This window comes from Chlorella variabilis (assembly GCF_000147415.1).
Source record: "Chlorella variabilis unplaced genomic scaffold CHLNCscaffold_9, whole genome shotgun sequence".
In the NCBI taxonomy this organism is placed as follows: Eukaryota; Viridiplantae; Chlorophyta; class Trebouxiophyceae; order Chlorellales; family Chlorellaceae; genus Chlorella; species Chlorella variabilis.
In genome coordinates this window covers 1,199,556-1,218,676 of record NW_005435079.1, presented here as the reverse complement: position 1 = coordinate 1,218,676, position 19,121 = coordinate 1,199,556, and the positions used below count along the sequence as shown (strand labels likewise).

Genomic DNA, 19,121 nt, shown 5'->3' with positions numbered 1-19,121 from the left:
TGGCCAGCAGCAGGCAGGGCAGGCAAACGCCAGCCAGCAGCAGCAGGCGGGGCAGGCGAAGGCGAGCCAGCAGCCGTCGGGGCAGCAGAAGGCTGGGACGCAGCAAGCGCCGGGGCAGCAGAAGTCTGGGCAGCAGGCGCAGCAGCGGCCTCGCGTGGCGGCGGAGGACGCTGTGCTTCCGGAGCCGCTCAACGGCCACTGGCCCAACCTGCTCCCCCAGGGCAAGGGCACGCTGGTGTCCCGCCCCAACTGCGCCGACCGGCAGTCGGCGGCGCAGTGCAAGCAGTGGAGCGCCGATGACGGCTGCGAACGCAACCCGGGTGCGGCCACGCGGAGGCTGCGCCCCAGCCGGCCGCCCGGTGCCGGGTGCCGCTGCCGCCCTGCGATGCGTGCCGGCCCACGGCTGCCGTCTCCGCTCTCCTGGCGACCCGCGGCCCCGCCTGTCGCTCATCCTGTATGCCTGGCACCCATGCCCGCTCCCTGCAGGCTTTATGTACATCAACTGTCCCGCCTCCTGCGGGATCTGCACCCTCAAGTACCTGCACGGAGCAGAGGTGCCCCAAGTGGTGAGCAGGGAGTCGCCGGCTGCAAGCGCCGCAGCTGGGGTGGGGAGGGCGGCCAGCCCGGGCCCAGCATGGCACAGCCAGGCCAAGCCAGCTGCCTCAGGCAGCTGCCAGCAGCACGTGTACCCAACCGTCTGTTGTGTATCAAGCCAGCCCAGCCCGGGCACCTCACTGCCTGCTGCTGCCTGTGCGCCCTGCACCCTTCATCACATGCTGCGCCGCCGCCTGCCCCGCCCGCCTGCAGGCCCAGTTGGTACCGGGCGTGATGATGCCCATGGTAGGGTACGGTACCGCCGGCCTCACCGACATCACCGCAGATGCCGTGTTCACCGCCATCAGAGTGGGATACCGCCTGGTGGACAGCGCAGGGGTGAGCGCAGGGCCGGAGGGCTAGCGGATGCGCCTGGGCATGTGTTCAAACCTGCCTGCCTGCCTGCACTCTGGTGGCACTGCTTGCGTGCTCTCGTGTTGTACTGTAGTAATGCAGGTAATGGCACCCACAATGCCACTAGCACGCTGGCCTGGTGGCGCTGACGAGGTGCCTGCCTTGCCACTGCCTGCCTGGAACTGCAGGCACGGGAATGGTACCGGGAAGACCTGGTGGGCTGGGGCTGGTCGGCCAGGTGAGCCTCCGGGCCAGAGCCTCTTGCTGCCCTGCCCTGCCCTGCCCACCACCAACAGCAAGCACGTGCACGCACACCCCACACGCACACACCGGCGTCTCGCCTCCACCTGCCTCGCTCTTGTGTTCTTTCCCGCAGCGGCATCAAGCGGGAGCACCTGTTCATCACCTCCAAGATCCACCCCCGCCACCTGGGCTACTGGAGCACTCTGGAGGTGGGCCCTCAGGCCGGCGCTGGCACGCCGCTGCTGCATGCCAAGGAGACTATACGGCCCCGCCCCGCCCCGCAGCGGCTGCTGCCACGCCGCATGTGCAAAGCAGGCGGGGCGCCCTTCTGCTGCCTGTCGCACATGCGCCCCTTCCCCTGCTCCCTCCCTCACCATTTGCTCCCTCCCTCCCTGCCTCCCTCCCTCCATCTCCCCAGGTCTTCAACGAGGCCCTTCAGGACCTGCAGACCGACTACGTGGACCTGATGCTGCTGCACTACCCAGAGTGAGGGCCGCTCCCTCTGGTGCTGCGAATAGGCGGCAGGCGTGCCTGGGATGCGCCTTGCAGCAGGCCTGCCTTGCAAGCAGCGGCGCAGGGTGCGTTCCGCGCCGCCGCCGACCGGCAGCCGTCGCGCTTCGTTTTGCCCGCAGGTGCTGGGGCGGCCTGTGTGGGGATGCCAAGATAGAGGGGACGTGGCAGGACAGGTGCGGCGCAACGGCTGGCTTAGCTATCACCACCCTGACCGCGGCTGTGCCTCCTCCGCCCCCAGCATGCTCTCGCGATGCGCCACCTGCACATGCCGTGCCCTCACGCGCGCGCTTCTCGACGCTGCCCCTCCCACTGGCCCCGTGCTTGCAGCTGGGCCGCCCTGGAGCAGCTGGTGTCGGAGAAGAAGCTGCGGGCGGCGGGGGTCTCCAACTTCAACCTTGACCAGATGGCGGAGCTGATCCGCATCGCCCGCATCAAGCCCGCCGTGCTGCAGAGCAACTCGGGTGCGGCTGGCGGCGCTCGGCTCGGGCTCCTGCTGCGGCTGGCTTGGGCTGGGGTGCGGTGGGCTGGCCGGTCTGGTCTGGGCTGGGACATGGGTCGGGCTGGCATGTGCTGGGACGTAACCTGGCAAGGGCTGGCCTCCCCCGGCCACGCCCGGGCTGTCACCAGCACAGCGCAGCCTCCACCCTGCCTCCTGCCGGGTGCCCGCCTACCCTGCCCCTGCAGACCTGCTGCGCCAGGAGTGGGAGCTGCAGGCCTTCTGCCGCAACCACGGCATCCAGTTCCAGGCATACTCCTCCCTGGGGGGGCAGTGGCTGGTGGCGACGCAGGTGGGCAGGGCTGGGCCTGGGCGGGGCGGTCGCGGTCGCTTGGCGCGGGCACGGGGTTGGGGTGGCGGGGCACGGTGCCTGGCGCGAGGCACGCCGCGCTCAGCTCTCGCTGCCGCGGCACCGCTGCCCCCGCCGCTGCGCCTATCTACTGCTGCCGTGGCTGCTGTGGACGCCTGTGAGCGCCCTGAGCTGCCACCCCTGCTGCCGCTGCCCCGCGCCGGCTGCAGGGCCAGAACCCTGTGCTGGAGCACCCCGTTGTGTACGACATCGCGGTGCGCCTTGGCAAGACAACGGCGCAGGTGGTGCTGCGCTGGGCGCTGCAGCACGGCCAGGTGAGGCGGCAGCGGCGGTGGCGGCGGCAGTGGAGCAAAGGAGGCTGCGCGTCGGCCGCATTCCGGCCCTGCCCGCCTCGTGTTGCCTCGTGTTGCCTCGTTTTGCGTCATGTTGCCCTGCTTGCCTCACTCCCCGGCGCTCCCACCCGAGGCGCTCCCACCCAAGGAGTCGTCCTTGCCCTCGCTCAGCACCTCGCTCCGCATCCCAACGACCACCCTGCTCGCATGCCCCGCCCCCGTCCCCCACGCGACCACCCACCCGCAGGCCGTGGTGCCGCGCACCACCAAGGTCAACCGCATGGAGGCCAACCTGGACCTCTTCTCCTTTGACCTAACAGATGCCGACATGCAGAGGCTGGACGCCCTGGACGGCTCGCTGCAGCTGCAGGAGGCCGCCGCCTGAGGCTCCGCCCATGCGTCACGGCCGGGGTGCAGGCTGTAGCGTGCGCAAGCTCGCGAGCAGCGGCTGTGCTGGCGAGGCCGGGCGCGGGGCAGCCGCAGTGCATCCGCGCCACGTCCTTCCGGCTCAGCTGCCCATCTACTTCCTTTCCTGACCACACAGCCAGCCTAGCTACCCGCCTACCTCTTTCCGTGACCACACGACCCATGTGATCCCACTGTTTGCAAGCCGGCTCTCTCTACACTGCCCCATTCCCTGAGTTTTGTCACTGCCGCCCTGCCAGCTGCTTGGCTCCTCTCTGGCGGGCTGCAATGCATGCATGTCCTGCCACTCATGGCGCACCGCCGCATTCGTTTGCGATTCTTCAGCATTTGACAATCCTGTCCATACCTTCTGCATCACCTATAGCAACGTCCAATCAGTTTTTTTGGCGAGCAGCAGCTGTTGCAGACCAGGAGGGCGCTTGGCGGGGCCTGCTGCACGGGCCGTGCGATTACAGAAGGTGATGTGTGCGGCTGCCGACATTCATGTGGCAATGCAGGGCACAGCGCAGATGGATGAATGCAATAGGAGAAGAATGGACACATAAACAAGGGAGCACGAGGATCATGCACACTTTGCAGGATCAAGTGCCTTGCGAAGTGGGATGCACGGTGCATGATGTGCTTAGGCTGCTGGCGTTGTATCATGACCACAGGCCCGTCATCAATCAGTCTGCAACCTCCACTTTGCTGGCCACCACCTCAGTCGGGTCCTCCTTCTGGTCCAGCCTCAGTGGGAAGTGACTGCGGGGAGCAGGCCGGCAGCATGCAGAGGGTGGTGAGCCTGCTTGGGAGTGGCAAAGCCCGAGCACGGGGCGGGGCAGCACCGGCTGTGGCTGCTGGCACGCCCAGCTGGCCCACCCTTCTGCATTAAGAGCACCAACCACCCAGCTGCAGCAGGCGCCCACCTGGCCATAATGCCCATCAGCTTGACCTTGTGCCCCTCCTGGGGCACCTCCCCAGGCTCCTCCCGCACGGTCACCCGCAGGCGGCAGTGCGAGCTGGGAGACACCTGCAGCAGGGAGCCAGGCAGGCAGCCAAGCAGGAAGGTCGGCATGCCGCGGCACGAGGGCAGCCACCCCGGCTATGCTGGCAAGGACGGTGGCCCGGGGGCGCAGCACAGAAGCTCCGCAGCACAGCGCAGCAGGCGGCACAACCAGGCTGGCAGGCCCCACGTTCCCGCCTCCCAACCCTGCCATACCGATCACCGCCACACAGATCCAGCGCAACACACAAACCGCAGCCGTGCCAGCTGCAGCCGCACCACGCCAGACACCCACACCGTGTGTACCACACCACACACCCAAACCGCGTGTACCACACCACGCAGCCACGCAGCCGGGCCCCACCTTGAACTTGTTGTTCTGCATGAGCGTGGCCTGCTGCTCCCAGGTGCCGTCGATGTCAGTCGCCTCGCACTTGCACCCAGACACGCATGTGATGCGGGCGGTGCCCATGCCCTCGTACGACCTGGGGGTGGAAAGAAGGAAACCAAGAAAGCAAGCAAGACGGCGAAACAAACATGGTGATTCAAAGACTGGGTTGATGCATGCGTGGATGGATGGATGACCGCATGAATTAACAAGGCCTGGATGGGGAATGGAATGATAGAAGGCGGCCTGCTGGCGGCCTCCAAAGGAGGGGGGGGTGGAAGGCCAGGGTGCAAGGCCAGGGTGCAAGGCCGGGGGCCCAGCCCGCACACCTGAGGTAGGTGAGGTGGACGATGGCGTAGTTGCCGCCCTCTGAGCTGGCGTCAGGGCGAGAGTCAAACTCCAGCTCGGCCCAGGCGCCTGCGGGGCAGGCAGGGGAAGGGGCAGGCAGGGGGAGGCGAGGAGGGAAGGGGAGGGAGGGGAGGGGACGAGTCAGGGAAGAAAGAGTCAGGGGACGTCCCAGGAGAAGCCGCCGCGGGGCAGCAAGGCTGGCAAGGCGGCGGCGGTTGCGGGCCAGGCCCGACGGGCGGCGTGCAGCGGCGGCGCATGCGCCGGCACCTGGCTTGCTCGCCGTCCAGCCCCACTTCTGCCCCACAAACGTCTTCTCCTCGGGACGCTCGGGGGTGTACTCAAAGCCCTTGCTGTGGTCCACCACAATGGCCTTGAACTCCTCCTGCTCACACCAAAGAAAGAAAGAAAGAAAGCAGCCAGGGAGGCGGCTGGTGGTGGATTCTGGGGCGGGGCAGCGGAGGTGGCAGTGGCAGACATGGTAGATGATTATTTTTTGTGATGGTGATGTGCGGAATATGAGCATGCTGGTGTGCGCGGCCTGGCGTGCCAAGCATGCGAGGAAGGGGTGGGCATGCCGTGGCGGCGCCTGGTCCTCAGTCCCCCCAACCCCACATCCCAGCTCCACCGCACGAACACACACACACACAGCCCACCTGCATGGCGCACAGTGTGCTGGGCGCGTCCTCATTGTGCGGGATCATCGGCGGCGGCAGCTCCTCCAGCGCCGCCGCCCGCCGCTCCGGCAGCCAGCCCGCTGCCGCGGCCGCCGCGGCCACGCCGCCGCCCGCCTGCACGCGCTCCGCCGCCTGCAGCACCGCGCCTGCCAGCAGCTCTGCCAGGACCTGGTGACCCTTGTCGTTGGGGTGCGTCCTGCGGGTGGAATTGGGAGGGTGCGGTCGTTGGGTCCATCGGTTGTGTGGATTGGCTGGCGGGCTGGGGATGTACGGGGCTGGCAACGCAGGACGGGGGCTGCGACGCCAGCACCAGCTGGGCAGACCGCCGTGCCGAGGAGCGCCGTCTTATGACAAGAAGCGCTGCTGTGCCGTGATACGCTGTGGTACAAAGTGCTGTCCTATGGGGCGCTGCGCTGCGTCATGCTGTGCTGTGCTGTGCTGTGCTGTGCTGCGCTGACCTGACCTGTCATAATAAAAGTACTTCCACTTCTTCTTCGCTGTGGAGTGCGGGATCTCGTGGCCAGTGGGCCCGATGTGCCGCTTGTGCCGCGCCGTCGCCTTGTCCACCTGTGCAGGCGGCGAGGGAGGCGAGGTGTTAGGGGCGAGTTGCGACAGGGGCAGCAGCAACAGCAGCAGCAGCAGGAGCGGCACGGGTGCGGTGCCAGGCAGGCGCTACGGGGATCGGGGCCAAAGCGGCGGTGGCAGGCCGGACGCTGCCAGCAGCGCGCGGCTCACGTCAAAGCGCTCGATGCGGTTGTGCATGAGGTGCCAGGTGGCGGAGCGCAGGGAGACTGAGGGGATGTCGTAATACTGCGGCGGGAGGAGCAAAGGGGGGGCAGACCATGCCACAGCAAAGCAGAATGATAAGAGCGGCAGCGGGAGGGCGAGCGCTACCTCAGGGTAGGTCGCACGCGGCGGGCCCCGCTGCCCACACAGCGCGTGCATATAGTGCCCAGCACAGGCAGCGCATGCAGCGTCCCCGGCGCGCACACGCCGTGCCCAGCTCAGGCAGCGCAGCGTGCCCAGCGCAGGCAGCGCGCCGTGCCCAGCGCCCACCTGCGACATCACATACAGGTGCGCCTCCGCCATGGGGTAATAGAACAGGCCGCCATCCACGCCGTCCTCCGCGGCGCGCCACCAGGCGTAGTGGTGCAGCTGCAGCAGCGCGGGCGGGCCCGGCATGCGCAGCAGCTTGCGCAGGAGCTGCTCGTAGCCGCGGCGCTGCGGCTCGGTGAACGGCACGTCCGCATTCTCGTTCATTGTGAACTCCAGCACCACCAGGTCAGCTCCCTGTAAGTAGTTGCAGTAAGTGGGAGCAGGACAGGGGCAGGGCAGGGCACGGTGAGAAGGCAGGCGAAAGCTGGCGGGGGCAGGGGCAGGGGCAGTCGGGAGCGAGGGGTGGTTGAGAACGGCATGGCACGAGACAGAGGTGGCTGTATGTGGAGAGGGAGGTGCCCGCCCCGTGGCGGCGGCAGCCAGCCTCGCTGCTCACGTCAGGCAGCATGTGCTCGATGCAGGCCGCAAAGATGCCGGAGCTGGTGGCGCCCACCCCCTTGTTCACAAACACATGGTCCCTGCAGCAGCAGGCAGTGGCGGCAGCGGCAGCACAGGGCGGTCGGGCCAGCGACGCGATGCCAGCTAGGCGCCGCCAGCCGCGGCAAACAGCCAGAGCGGTGCAGCAGCAGCCCACGCATGCGTGCGAGCGCGGCGCGCGCCACGCGGTCCCAGCGCCGACGGCACGTGGCGACGGCTCCCGCCAGGGCAGCAGCACGCCTGCCCCCTGCCTGCCGCCCCCTGGGCCTCACTTGTGCGGGAAGGTCTTGTTGAGGAACTCGAAGAAGCGGCCCGGGTAGGCAAGCTCGTCCTCGGAGGATCCCGAGCCCTTTGTAACGCTGCCGCCCAGCGTGTATGCCCTGATGGGCTCCCCACGCATCAGCTTGGCCACCACCTCCTCCAGCCGCCTGCCGCTGCCGTAGTAGCCCAGCCCGCGCTGCACCTCGCTGGCCGTCAGCAGCGGGTCCCAGGGCATGCGCAGGTGCGGCGCGGCGCCCGCCTGCGTGCCCGCCGCCTGCTGCTGCTTGCCCTGCTGCTGCTGCTGCTGCCCGCCGTCCTCTGGCGCCCCCGGCTGCTTCTCGGGCAACGCCGGGCAAGGCTCCGGCTCAGGGCACTTCTCCGTCTTAGGGCACTTCTCCGGCTCGGGCTCTGGGCATACCGGGCAGCGCGCCGGTGCCGGCGCCAGCACGGGCGGTGGGCAGGCTTTACAGGCTGGGCACGGCTGCTGTTCCTCCGGCTCTGGGCAGGCCACGGCATCGGGGCAGGTCACAGGCTCCGGCTCAGGACACTGCAGCGTGGCATTGCTAATGGCTGCTGCTGCTGCTGCTGCTGCTGCAAGCGAGGCCTCGCCGCCCTGCAAGGCAGCACATGGTCTGCATCACAGCCCTGACGGCCCAGCTTGCTCCCTCCCCCTGGCAAGGGAAGCCCTGCTGTACCGCAACCTTTGGTGCCACCCACCTGCGCCGCATCTTGCAGCCCAAACTTCCGCTCTAAAGGACCAGTCCGCAGTCCTGGGGCTGCACCAGGCAGGCATATGAATGAGCCAGCACGCGTGCAGGGAGACGCACACGAGCTGGCTGCGCAACAAAGTAGCGGCGGCGGCAACTTGCGGCGGCAGGTGAGCCTGGTGGTTGGGTGCTCACCTCCTTGCCATCGCATCCCTAGGCTGCCGCCAGTCAGGAAGACGACGCACAGCGTGAGCAGCGCTCCTAGAATGAAAGCGGCTGGCAGCCCGGGCTGCCCCCAGCCTTTGCCGCCGGCCATGACGGCCTTGGGGCTGCCGTCGCGTGTATCCAACGAGCTGGAACTCGTGGATGAACTTGCGTTGAACAGCAGCGGTCTCCCGCTTTCAGCGTCGACGAAGCCACGGCTTACTTTGTGGGCCACTCCAACAGCCATCCGGGCGCCTCCATGCAGTCCCTCCGACTGGTGAAAGCTCGATTGTGCCGGTCGACGGCGAAATGCGACATGCCCCCCCCCCCCCCCGGCCGAGCTGGCGGGTGCTGTCGGACAACCGCGTGCCACGGAAAGCTAATCCGGGCGTTAGATGTTTGTGGCTGTCTGCAGCATAGTAGGAAAAGCGGCTGGGGTTGCTAGAGCATGGCATCTCTTTTGTTGGCAACATCTGCGGCACTTGCGCCGGCGCCCTTGCAAGGGCAAGCTACTGTCGCGGGCGGCACCAATGCCCATGAGCTGCTGACTGTGCCATGACACCAGCGAGCTGTGGGCATGCGATTCCGATCCCCGGCAGGAGACTGGCAGGAGAGCCAGGCTGGCAACGCTCTGCCTGCCGGAAGCAGCCCCGTCCCCCCACCTTCCTCGCCCCCAGTCTCGGGCGTATGCCTCAGCGCCTGTCTAGCCAACCGCTATTCACCAGGCAGTCCAGTGCCTCATCAGATCGGTTCCGGCATGAAGACCAGGCACGCAGTGGCTGGCAATGCTGCTGTGTTTGCGGCGGCGGCGCCAGCCCGCTGGGGCGGCAGCATGCTAACTGTGCACCGATCGGTGGCGATCGTGCCAAGCTTGCCTAGGTGAGCCATGTGTTTGCGAGGGCCAGCCCTGCCTTGCGTCTCCAAACCAAGGCCTTCGACACTCTGATGGCGACCAGCGAGGAGAGGGAGCCTCTATTGGTTGCCAGCTCCGAATCCAGGGAGCAGGCGCAGGCAGCAGAGCGGGCCGGGGCGACGACCGGGGCGACGACCGGGGCGACGACCGGCTCGCCCGGTGCCGCCGCCGCGCCTGGCCAGCCGCCAGTCGGGAACGGCAGCAGCGCTGGGCCCGGCGCCCTGGGCTCCTCCAGCTGGCTGTCCTTCCTGGCCTTCAGCTGGGTGTCGCCGCTGCTGCGCCGTGGCAGCACCCAGGCGCAGCTGCACCAGCGCGACCTCTTCACCCTGCCAGCCCACTTGCAGCCATCCACCTGCGGGCGCCGCCTGTGGCGGCACTGGAGGCAGGTGCGGGCGGGCTTGGCAAAGAACCGGGACCAGCCATCCTACAGCTGGCATGGTCCCACTTCCAGCAGCTCTGTTTGCCACATCCAATTAAGTTGCGCTGCCGTGTGCCACCTGGGCGGTGCAGGAGCAGGAGCGTGCCGCCGCACACGCGGGCTCTGGCGCCGGCGTCGGCAGGCGCCAGGGAGGGCCCGCAGCGGCGCCGCAGCCGTCGCTGCTGCGGGCCATCGTGGCCACCTATGGCTGGCCCTACTTCCTTCTCGGGCTGCTCAAGGCGGCAGGGGATGCCCTCAACTTTGCGGGGCCCCTGCTGCTCAACCTGCTGCTGCGCCACCTGGCGGCGGCGCCTGGCGGCGGCGGTGGCGGCGGCGGCGGCGGCGGCACGACAAGCCTGCTGGGGTGGCGGGTGGACGTGGCGGCGCCGCTGTTTGGCTATGCCTGCGCTGCTCTGCTGGCGGCCAGCCTGCTGCTAAAGGTGGGTGGGGTGAAGGGAGGCGCGCGGTCCAGCGGAGTGCTTGGGTGCGGGGCCAGCAGAGGCGCCGTGCCCCGCTTCACAGCCATGGACGCCTGCTGCTCGGCAGCTCCCTGCCCGCGCCCCCCATTCTATTTGCGCTGTTCATTCTGCCATCTGCTACCACCTCTTTGGCTGGTCCCCAAGCCCCAGCGCCCAGATGCCATGCCGCTCGCCACGCCGCCACCACCAACCACCACCATGCCCCACCCCTCCTCCCGCCTGCCGCAGGCCTTCCTGGGCGCCCACTACGGCTACCGCCAGTCCCTGATCGCCGCCCAGCTGCGCTCCGCGGTCACCGCCGCCGTCTTTCGCAAGGCGCTGGCCGTCAACGCCGCCACGCTGGCGGCCGCGAGCAGCGGGCGGGTGCAGGTGGGGGTGGTGGGGGTGGGGGTGAAGGTGGGGTGGTGGCGGCGCGCGGGGCCTGGTGTGGATGTGGGTGCGCGGCGGAGGGGTGGGGTGTTGGGGCCATTCGGTCGGTGGCTTGCGAGCGCTCGCGAGCCTCACACCTTGCCGGCGCGCCCGAGCCTGAGGGATACGCGGCCTTGTTTGGATGCTGCCGCTGCCGGCCTGTGACCACCCGTCTGCCCCCCTCCCCACACACCTCCCTGCCTCCAGACGCTCATGTCTGTGGATGCCGACCGCCTGGTCAATCTGTGCCTCAGCTTCCACGAGCTGTGGAGCCTGCCCGCCCAGATCGGCGTCGCCCTCTGGCTGCTCTACACGCAGGCAAGCCGTGGCGGGCAGCCTCCTCGTCTTGCCCATCCCGGCTCCCTCCTCTCTGGCTCTCGCCTCTCCATTCTCACCCTTCTGCGATGCTCCCGCCGCTCCTGGCCGGTCCTTTCTGCGGTACAGGTTCAGTACGCCTTCCTGGCGGGGCTGGCCCTGGTGGTACTGCTGATACCGGTCAACCGAGCTCTGGCCACCCGCATCCAGGCAGCCTCGCTGAAAATGATGGCGGCTAAGGACAGGTGGGAGCGGTAGGGCAACGGGGCCTAGCGCGGGGTAGCACGCGCCCAGTTCAGGGGCGCCGCCACCGCAGAGCACAGCTTCGCGCCTGCCGCCCTCGCGCCCGCAGCACGCCAACCCAGCTGCCGCCGCGCTGGTCCCCACCACGCGTGCAGGCGCGTGCGCTGCATGCTGGAGATCCTGCGGGGTATCCGGCAGATCAAGTGCTACGCGTGGGAGGCGGCATTTGGGCGGCGCGTGCGGCGGGAGCGGCGCGAGGAGCTGGCGGCGCTGGCGGTACGCAAGTACCTCGACGCCCTCTGCGTCTACTTCTGGTGAGTTCCTTCTTCTTCCACGCAGTTTCCCCTTTCCTTTCCTTTAGGAGTGAAGGGGTTGATGAGTATCATCCCTTGCAGAGGGCGTGCGGGCTGCCGAGCGCTGGAGCCTCCGCTCTGGTTGACGTGTGACGCCAGTGCCGCGCTGGTGGTGCTGTTGCAGGGCCGCCACCAGCCTGCTGTTCAGCCTGGCCACGTTTGGGCTGTACGCGCTGATGGGGCGCCAGCTCACCCCCCCAGTCGTCTTCACCTCGCTCGCCCTCTTCAATGTCCTGCTGGCCCCCATCAACGCCTTCCCCTGGGTCATCAACGGGTGGGCTTGGGCGCCTGTCTGCGCATGGGTGGGCTGCTGTGTGCGCATGGGTGGTGGCCTGCAGTGGCGCAGCTGGTGAAGCATGTGCGTCAGTGTGCCTACGGGCGAGGGGCAGAGGGGCAGGGCCTTCCCTCTGGCCTGGCTGGCTCCTTTAGCACTCAATCCACGCCCACGGCCTAACCAGCACCGACACCGTTCCATCGTGCTGGTGTGCTGCAGGGTGGTGGAGGCGGTGGTGTCTGTGCGCCGCTTGTCAGAGTTCCTTCGGGCCCCGGAAACAGCCGGACCCACAGCCGCCCCGCCGGCGAATGGTTCCAAGCTCACCGGCAGCGGCACAGCCCAGGCGGGCGGTGCGGCAGACGCGAGCACGCCCCTTGCTATCTGCATTGCCGGGAGCTTTGCCTGGGGCGGCAGCGGCAGCAGCAGCACTAGCAGCAGCCGCGGCGGCGGGGGTAGCGGCGGTGCAGGGTTGGAGGCTGCGAGCCAGCCTTGGCAGCCGGCCCTGCACCATGTTGTACAGCAGCAGCAGGCAGGAGGTGGTGGTGCCGTGCTGCGCGACGTCGAGCTGGCTGTGCCAGCTGGCAGCCTGGTGGCCCTGACCGGCCCCGTGGGCAGCGGCAAGAGCAGCCTGCTGGCGGCGGTGCTGGGTGAGATGCTGCCTTCAGATTCTGGCCAGCAGCAGCAGCAGCAGCGGCATGGTAGTGTCACGGCCTCTCCAGGCAGCCAGGGCGCTGGCCTCATCGCTGCGCTGAGCGGCTTCGTGGCGGCGGGCACCAGCGTGGCGTATGTGCCGCAGGAACCTTGGATCATGCATGGGACGCTGAGGTTAGTGTTCCTGGGGACTCTGTGTGGCATGTGTGGGGCCAGGGCCCTCCTTGGTGTACCAGCGATCCCCGTGCCGTGGCAAGCTGCCTCACACATGCTCTTGCTTAGCCGACATGCCTCACCACCTGCAGGGACAATGTGCTGCTGGGGCGGGCCCTCGACAGGCAGCGGTACGCTGCTGTACTGCACGCCTGCGCCCTGCTGCCAGACCTCCAAGCCATGCCGGCTGGGGACCTCACTACGGGTGAGTGGGTGGGCGCCCCCGGCTGGCGGCAGGGCTTAGACGAGTTGCGACATCTGCTGGGCTGCGCCCAACGGCCTGGCCATGCTTTGTTTTTTCTGCTGCTATGCCTCCCGGGGGAAGTGGTGAAACAGTCGCATCCTCTGCTGCATGCCCTGCTGCCGCGCAGTGGGCGGCGGCGGCGCCACGCTGAGCGGCGGGCAGCGAGCCAGGCTGGCGCTGGCCAGGGCGCTGTACCGCGGCGCTGACGTGCTGCTGTTGGATGATTGTCTGGCTGCGGTGGATGCTGGCGTGGCGGCCTGGATCCTGCGGCATGCACTGCTGAGCCCGCTGCTGTGGGGCGAGCAGCAGCAGCAGCACCAGCAGCACCAGCAGCGGCGGCCACTTACCGTTGTTGTGGCCACACATACGCCTGCCCTGCTGGCGGCGGCAGATATGGTTGTTGAAATGAGCGGCGGCAGGGTGGCGGCGGTGCGGGTGCAGCCTGAGGCAGCGGCGTTGCATCGGCAGGAAGCAGCAGCTGACGAGAGCGAGCGCAGCCCAGAGGCCCCGCAAGCCGCAGCAGGCGGTGAGGGTGCGGTGGAAGCGGCAAGCCGCATGTCAGGCAAAGATGCAGAGGGCGAGGAGCAGCAGGTTGGGGCCACGCTCGGCGTGCAGCAGCAGCAGCAGCAGGAGCAGGAGCAGGGGCAGCAGGAGGAGGAGCGACAGCAGGGCCACGTGCGCTGGGACGTGTACCTGCGATATGCGGCGGCGACGGGCTGGGGCTGGGTCGCCGTCATCCTCCTGTCCCTGCTCCTCATGCAGGCAGGCCCCTGGCGCCGCCGCCTCTTCCTGCATCCCGCCCCTGCTGTGGCTGCCGCTGTTGCTGGACCCGCGGCTGCGCAGCGGCCGATAGCAGCGGCTGATGGCAGCGCATGCCGCTGGCCCCCCTGCAGGCCACCCGCAACGGAAACGACCTCTGGCTCTCGCACTGGGTGTCCCATGCCACTCCCACCAACCAAACTTCAGAGCCCCATCCATACCTGTGGTGCGCTGGCGGAATGCCCTCCATGCCAGGAGTGCCGCCACCCACCTGCGTGCCCAGCAGCGTCCGCCCCGCCGCCGGCAGCGGCGGCGGTGCCAGCCTGCCTGCCTCTGGCACGCCGATGCACAGCGGCGGCAGCAGCCTGGGAGGGAGTCCCCCGGCCAGCAGTGGCCTCGGCAGCAGCAGCCTGGACAGCAGCCCGGGAAGCAGCAGCAGCAGCAGCAGCTGCCTGGACCCTCAGGTCCGGTACTACCTGACTGTACTGCTGGCAATCGCCGCCGCCAACTCAGCCATCACCCTCGCCCGAGCCTTCTCCTTTGCCAAAGGGGGCCTGGTGGCCGCCAAGGTGGGTGGAGACTGATGCCCCCACACCGCGGCTCGTCCAACCGAGCTACTGTCTGTCTGTGCCCATACTACCCCTGCTCCTCCCCCCAGCAACTGTGTGTGTACTGTAACTGTAATGCGCAACCTTCAGACCACACCACTCCCTCCCACACCCACCGCCCACTGCCTCCCACACACACCGCCCGCTGCCCCCTCCCCCTCGCCTCCCGCAGTGCGTGCACGAGCAGCTGCTGGCGGCGGTGCTGGCCCTGCCGCTGGCTTTCTTCGACGCCACTCCACCAGGCCGAGTGCTCAACCGCTTCTCATCAGACACAGGTGGGGTCTCGCTGCCGGGGCGCCCCAGCTCTGCAAGGGTGCGCACCTTGAAAGCAGGGCAGCAGGAAAGAATGGCAGCTGGCATGGGCCCGACCCCTACCTTCCGAGCCCTCGGCCTCCTGAACAACTCTGCCTGCTACCCGCCAACGAGCCCACCCGCTCGCCTGCCTGCGCCCTGCGGCCTGCAGCCACGGTGGACGACTCCCTGCCCTTCATCCTCAACATCCTGCTTGCTAACTGCGCCAGCCTGGCGGGGGTGGCGGTGGTGCTGTGTATCACGCAGGTGAGACAGGCGTCTGCCTAGCGCTCGAGCATCTAGCAGGAAGGCGCAGGGGCGAGGGCGGGCGCTGGTGGCTGGGGCCAAGGCAGGGCCCTGCTTGCATGAGACGTGCCGAAGTTGTCGCCGCTCGCCCCAGGGGCCACCCGTGCGCCTGACGCGCCTGCCTGCCTCTGTCGCCATGGCGCCTCCCGCCGCTTGCCCGCAGCCGCTGGTGCTGGCGCTGCTGCCGCCGCTGGCGGCGCTGTACCGCAGCCTGCAGCGGTACTACCGCGCCACCAGCCGCGAACTGCGCCGCCTGGATGCTGTGGCCAAGTCGCCTGTCTATACCGCCTTCTCGGGTGGGGCATGGAGGGTGTGTGTGTCTGTCTGTGTGGTGGCGGAGGAGGGGCAGGGGCCGTGCAGGGCGGTCGGTTAAAGCAGGCACAGAGCACTGTGAGTGGTTGGGAAGAGGTGCACTTCAGCCACAGGCTGCTTTCGTTGACGGGCTGCCTGCCTGGCATGGCCCCCCGGATGTCCTGCAGAGCTGCTGAGCGGAGGGCCCACCATGCGGGCCTTTGCCGCGCAGCCCCACTTCCTAGCGGCCGCCGAGGCGGCGGTGGCGGCACAGCAGCGGGCCTCTGTGTCGTCGGCCGCCGCGGGCAGCTGGCTGGGCCTGCGCCTGCAGCTCATGGCGGCCGCTCTGGCTGCCGCGGTGGCCGGCGCCGCAGTGGCGGAGCACGCCGGCGCGCTGCCCTGGGCGACCCCCGCGGCAGCGCTGCCGGTGGCGGGGGCAGTGGGGGTAGGAGGCGGCGGCGGCAGCAGCTACGGCAGCGGCGCCGCCCGCGGCAGCATGGCAGCAGGACTGGTGGGGCTGAGCCTGTCGTATGTGCTTCCCATCACAGGCCTGCTAAACGGCCTACTCACCTCCTCAGCAGAGACAGGTCTGCCGCGGCCTGCCGTGTGGAGGCGCGCGTCTTGAGCTTTGCTGCCCAATGCTGGCATGCTGGGAGGATAGTGATGCCGCTCTTTCCTCAGCTGTGCTCCACCCCAGCCTGTCACCACTTCTGCTCCTAGTACTTGACAACGCCATGCACCGCGCTGCCATGCCGCCCGGCTGCCTGCCGCAGAGCAAGAGATGGTGGCGGCGGAGCGCGTTTTCCAGTACCTCAAGCTGGGTGGCAGTACCAGCAGTACCAGCAGTACCGGCAGCAGCAGCGGGGAGGTTCGGCCACGAGGCGAAGGCGGGCATGCCGGCAATGGCACAGCGGCAGCAGGCACGCGAAAGGCACCCACCATTGTTGGGTCGGACATTGAGGCGCAGCAGCCGCTGCTGCCCGCCCCGGGCAGCCCCCGCAGTAGCGGCGCCGGCGGCGCCGGCAGTGGGAACGGGAGCAGAGACGACTGGCTGCACAGCGGGCACGTTTGTTTTGAAAACGTGTGGCTGCGATATGAGCCCTGGTCGGCAGCCGCCACGGCTGCAGCTCCATCTCACGGCAGCAGCCCGGGCAGCAGGACTGGGGACGGTGCCGGCGAGCCAGCCGGCGGCGAGGCCGCTGCCGACGGCGGGACTGGGCCCTGGGTGCTGCGAGGGGCGACGCTCGACATCCAGCCAGGCGAGCCGATGGGACGCAGTGGGCTGCATGCGCTTCCAAGCCCGCCGGCAGCTGTATGCTGCCGCCGCTCCTCCCGCTGCTGGCTGCAGCTTGACGCGGGCTGCTGGCCTGTCAACCAGGCTTCCGCTCAGTCCAGCTGCTTGCTGCCGCGTCGCACCTCGGGGCCCTCAAAGGTGCTCAGTTTCGCGGCGTCTGTGCCGCAGGCAGCCACGTGGGCATCTGCGGCCGCACCGGCGCCGGCAAGAGCAGCCTGCTGGCGGCGCTGCTGCGCCTGGCGCCCGTCGCCGGCGGCAGGGTGTGCATCGACGGCCGCGACGTGGCCTCCCTCCCGGCTGCTGAACTGCGGCGGGCTGTGGGTGCGCCAGGCTGCGCTGGGCTTGGCTTGGGCTGGGTTTGGCTTGCCTGGGCTTTCTTGCGTGCGCCTGGCCAGAGGTGCGGCACCAAGCAGCCTTTTGTGCCCCCCCCCCGTGCCGCAGGCGTTGTGCCGCAGCACCCTTTTCTGTTTGATGGCAGCGTGGCGCAGAACCTGGACCCGCTGGGGCGCCACACGGGCGCTGAGCTGGCGGCCGCGCTGCGCCAGGTGGCGCTGTGGCAGCCACTGCTGGCGCAGCTGCGCGAGGCGCCCAGCAGCGCTCCTGCTGCCGCTGGCCATGAGGCGGAGCAGCAGCAGCAGCGGCAGCAAGAAGGAGCGGAGGCGGAGGCGTTGCAGCGCCGAGTGCTGGCGCTGCGGCTGGGCGAGGGCGCGGCGGCGCTGTCGCAGGGGCAGCAGCAGCTGCTGGCGCTGGCGCGGGTGCTGCTGCGCCACCCGCGGCTGCTGCTGCTCGATGAGGCCACCTCGTCAGTTGACCCGGCCACCGCCGACACTATGCATGAGGTCAGCAGTGTGTGGCGTGTCGTTTAGTTTGGTGTGGTGTGCAGATGGCAATGCGCGCGCCCTGTACATACCTGCTTGCTGCCGCCACAGCGCCTGCTGCTGCCCGGGAACGTGCATTGACAAACAATGGGTCAGGTGGATGGAAAGAGTTTCTCCTGATCTTGCGCCACCTGCTGTGTAGGTGATCCGGCGCCACCTGGCAGGCAGCACAATCATCGAGGTGGCTCACAGGCAGAGCACCATCGCCAGCTGCGACAGGGGTGAGGGCGGCGGGCCCCTGCCTGCGCTCCATCCCTGCTGCTGCTACTGCTGCTGCTGCAGATATTGTGCATGGTGCCGCGCCCCCTCACGCTGGCCTGCCTGCGACCGCCTCTCCCACAACCGCAGTGGTGGTGATTGAGGGCGGCAGGGTTGCCGTGGAGCGCTGACAGAACGTGCAGCCAGAGAGGCCACTGTGGGTGATCCTGGTGCGGCTTTGCACCACAGGCGTGGAAGATCATGGCAGAGCGAAGGGAAGAATGGAGGGGAGCTGCCGGTCAGGCAGCCAGACACAAATGCTGTAAGCAAACACAGTGAGGAGAGGAGCAGCAAACGAGAAGGAGCAGCAACGAGAAAGCGAGAGCAACAAACGAGCAGGGGAAGACAAAAGGAGGGAGGCAGCGGCACAGAAGGCTGCTGGACCCCAGCCTCACACACACACAATCATCACTTCTTCTTCTTGTTGCCGCCGCCGCTGCTGCTGCTGCCCTTGCTGGGCGGGGCGCCGACTCCAGTGCCTGCATCGGCGCCTTCGGTGTCCGCCATGAATCCCTCGTACCGCGACATCACTTTCTGCAGTGCACCAATACAGCAGCAAGCTTTTTAAAGGCGAGGCTGATGACCAGACGTGCGGACCGCATGCCTTGCATGTGCCACGGCACTGCAATCGTGCGAAACGCTGGGGCACAGAGGAGGAACAAGGCCGCACCTGGGTGCGTTCATCCTCCATACTTAGCCCAGCAGACTCTCCGGTATAAATGGGATTGTTGGTGGTGTCCTGCGGCACCGCCACAGCCAGGCAATGAGAGGATGGACGGGAGCCGCAGAAGCAGCGGTGGGGGGGTAGGCAGGCGGCGGCAGTGGCGGCAAGGCAGCCTGCACACACAGCGCCACCCCCGCCGGACGTCCCACATGCAGCGCAGGTATGATGAGATCAACACCACGTCCAGCAAGCGCGCTGGAGGGCAGCGTGCGGGCCCCACCCTATTCTCACCACTTGCAGCATGTATGGATTCACGCGGCGCATTGCTGTCTTTATTTGGAAGCTCGCCCCGTTACGCATGACGACCCGCAGCGTGTTCAGCAGCGGGTGTATTCCTCGCTGCGGCATCCTGAGCTCCAATTCCTCCTTCTCGGCTTATCTTCTGCCTTGATCAGCAATGGGTTCGTCCCCTGACGCTCTGGGCCTCCTGGTTTGGCCTGGGCGGGTTCGTTTGCACCAGTGTTTCTGGCCCTCGTGGCAGCTTTGGCGATGGGCGGGCGATGAGGACTGCTGTCGCGTCCAAATTTCGCCAATCAGCTGGCGATGGCACATTGAGGATTGGCGAAATGCGGGGGAGCCACCCTTGCGCCTGGCACAGCGCAGCGGCCACATGCGGCGCCGCTGTTGCTTTGTCGGCACTTGCCTCCCTTTTGGGGGACTGGGGGCGAAGCCCCCAGCAAGCTGGCGCTTGTTTAACACTATGGAGTGAAGTTCCTGAGGAAAATTGGCCATTTCTCCTCAAAATATTGGCGATGTCAGTCATGGGGGCTGGCGACGCGCTGGCGATGTCGCCCCGCCGCCTGCCCTCATTTAGCCAGCCCTGGCTGGGATGGGCG

At 68.1% G+C, this 19,121-nt stretch overlaps 3 protein-coding genes across 3 annotated transcripts; 2 read left to right on the top strand and 1 right to left on the bottom strand.

Moving 5' to 3' along the window:
• Nucleotides 1–1,313: 1,313 nt before the first annotated feature.
• Nucleotides 1,314–3,227, top strand: CHLNCDRAFT_22713 (hypothetical protein; the record flags this gene model as incomplete). Its single annotated transcript, XM_005848098.1, has 6 exons — nucleotides 1,314–1,400; nucleotides 1,610–1,677; nucleotides 2,032–2,165; nucleotides 2,389–2,480; nucleotides 2,726–2,824; nucleotides 3,090–3,227. Coding segments are annotated over 6 exons (618 nt in total), but the record flags the coding sequence as incomplete, so codon positions are not given.
• A 2,352-nt stretch (nucleotides 3,228–5,579) lies between these two features.
• CHLNCDRAFT_57785 (expressed protein) lies at nucleotides 5,580–8,477 on the bottom strand (the record flags this gene model as incomplete). Its single annotated transcript, XM_005847937.1, has 8 exons — nucleotides 5,580–5,856; nucleotides 6,124–6,227; nucleotides 6,396–6,470; nucleotides 6,717–6,950; nucleotides 7,153–7,234; nucleotides 7,466–8,067; nucleotides 8,172–8,230; nucleotides 8,357–8,477. 8 exons carry the CDS (start codon nucleotides 8,475–8,477, stop codon nucleotides 5,580–5,582), a joined length of 1,554 nt encoding a protein of 517 aa, XP_005847999.1.
• Nucleotides 8,478–9,197: 720 nt separating this feature from the next.
• CHLNCDRAFT_52158 (hypothetical protein) lies at nucleotides 9,198–17,692 on the top strand (the record flags this gene model as incomplete). The annotated part of the gene is made up of 22 exons (XM_005848097.1): nucleotides 9,198–9,244; nucleotides 9,538–9,664; nucleotides 9,789–10,136; nucleotides 10,404–10,544; nucleotides 10,791–10,874; nucleotides 11,028–11,143; nucleotides 11,297–11,455; nucleotides 11,619–11,768; nucleotides 11,988–12,593; nucleotides 12,725–12,837; nucleotides 13,004–13,551; nucleotides 13,770–13,861; nucleotides 13,922–14,204; nucleotides 14,416–14,518; nucleotides 14,707–14,801; nucleotides 15,004–15,136; nucleotides 15,320–15,718; nucleotides 15,905–16,156; nucleotides 16,594–16,746; nucleotides 16,867–17,264; nucleotides 17,446–17,524; nucleotides 17,652–17,692. The coding sequence occupies 22 exons, from the start codon at nucleotides 9,198–9,200 to the stop codon at nucleotides 17,690–17,692; spliced, it is 4,467 nt and encodes a 1,488-aa protein (XP_005848159.1).
• Between the last annotated feature and the right edge of the window lie 1,429 nt (nucleotides 17,693–19,121).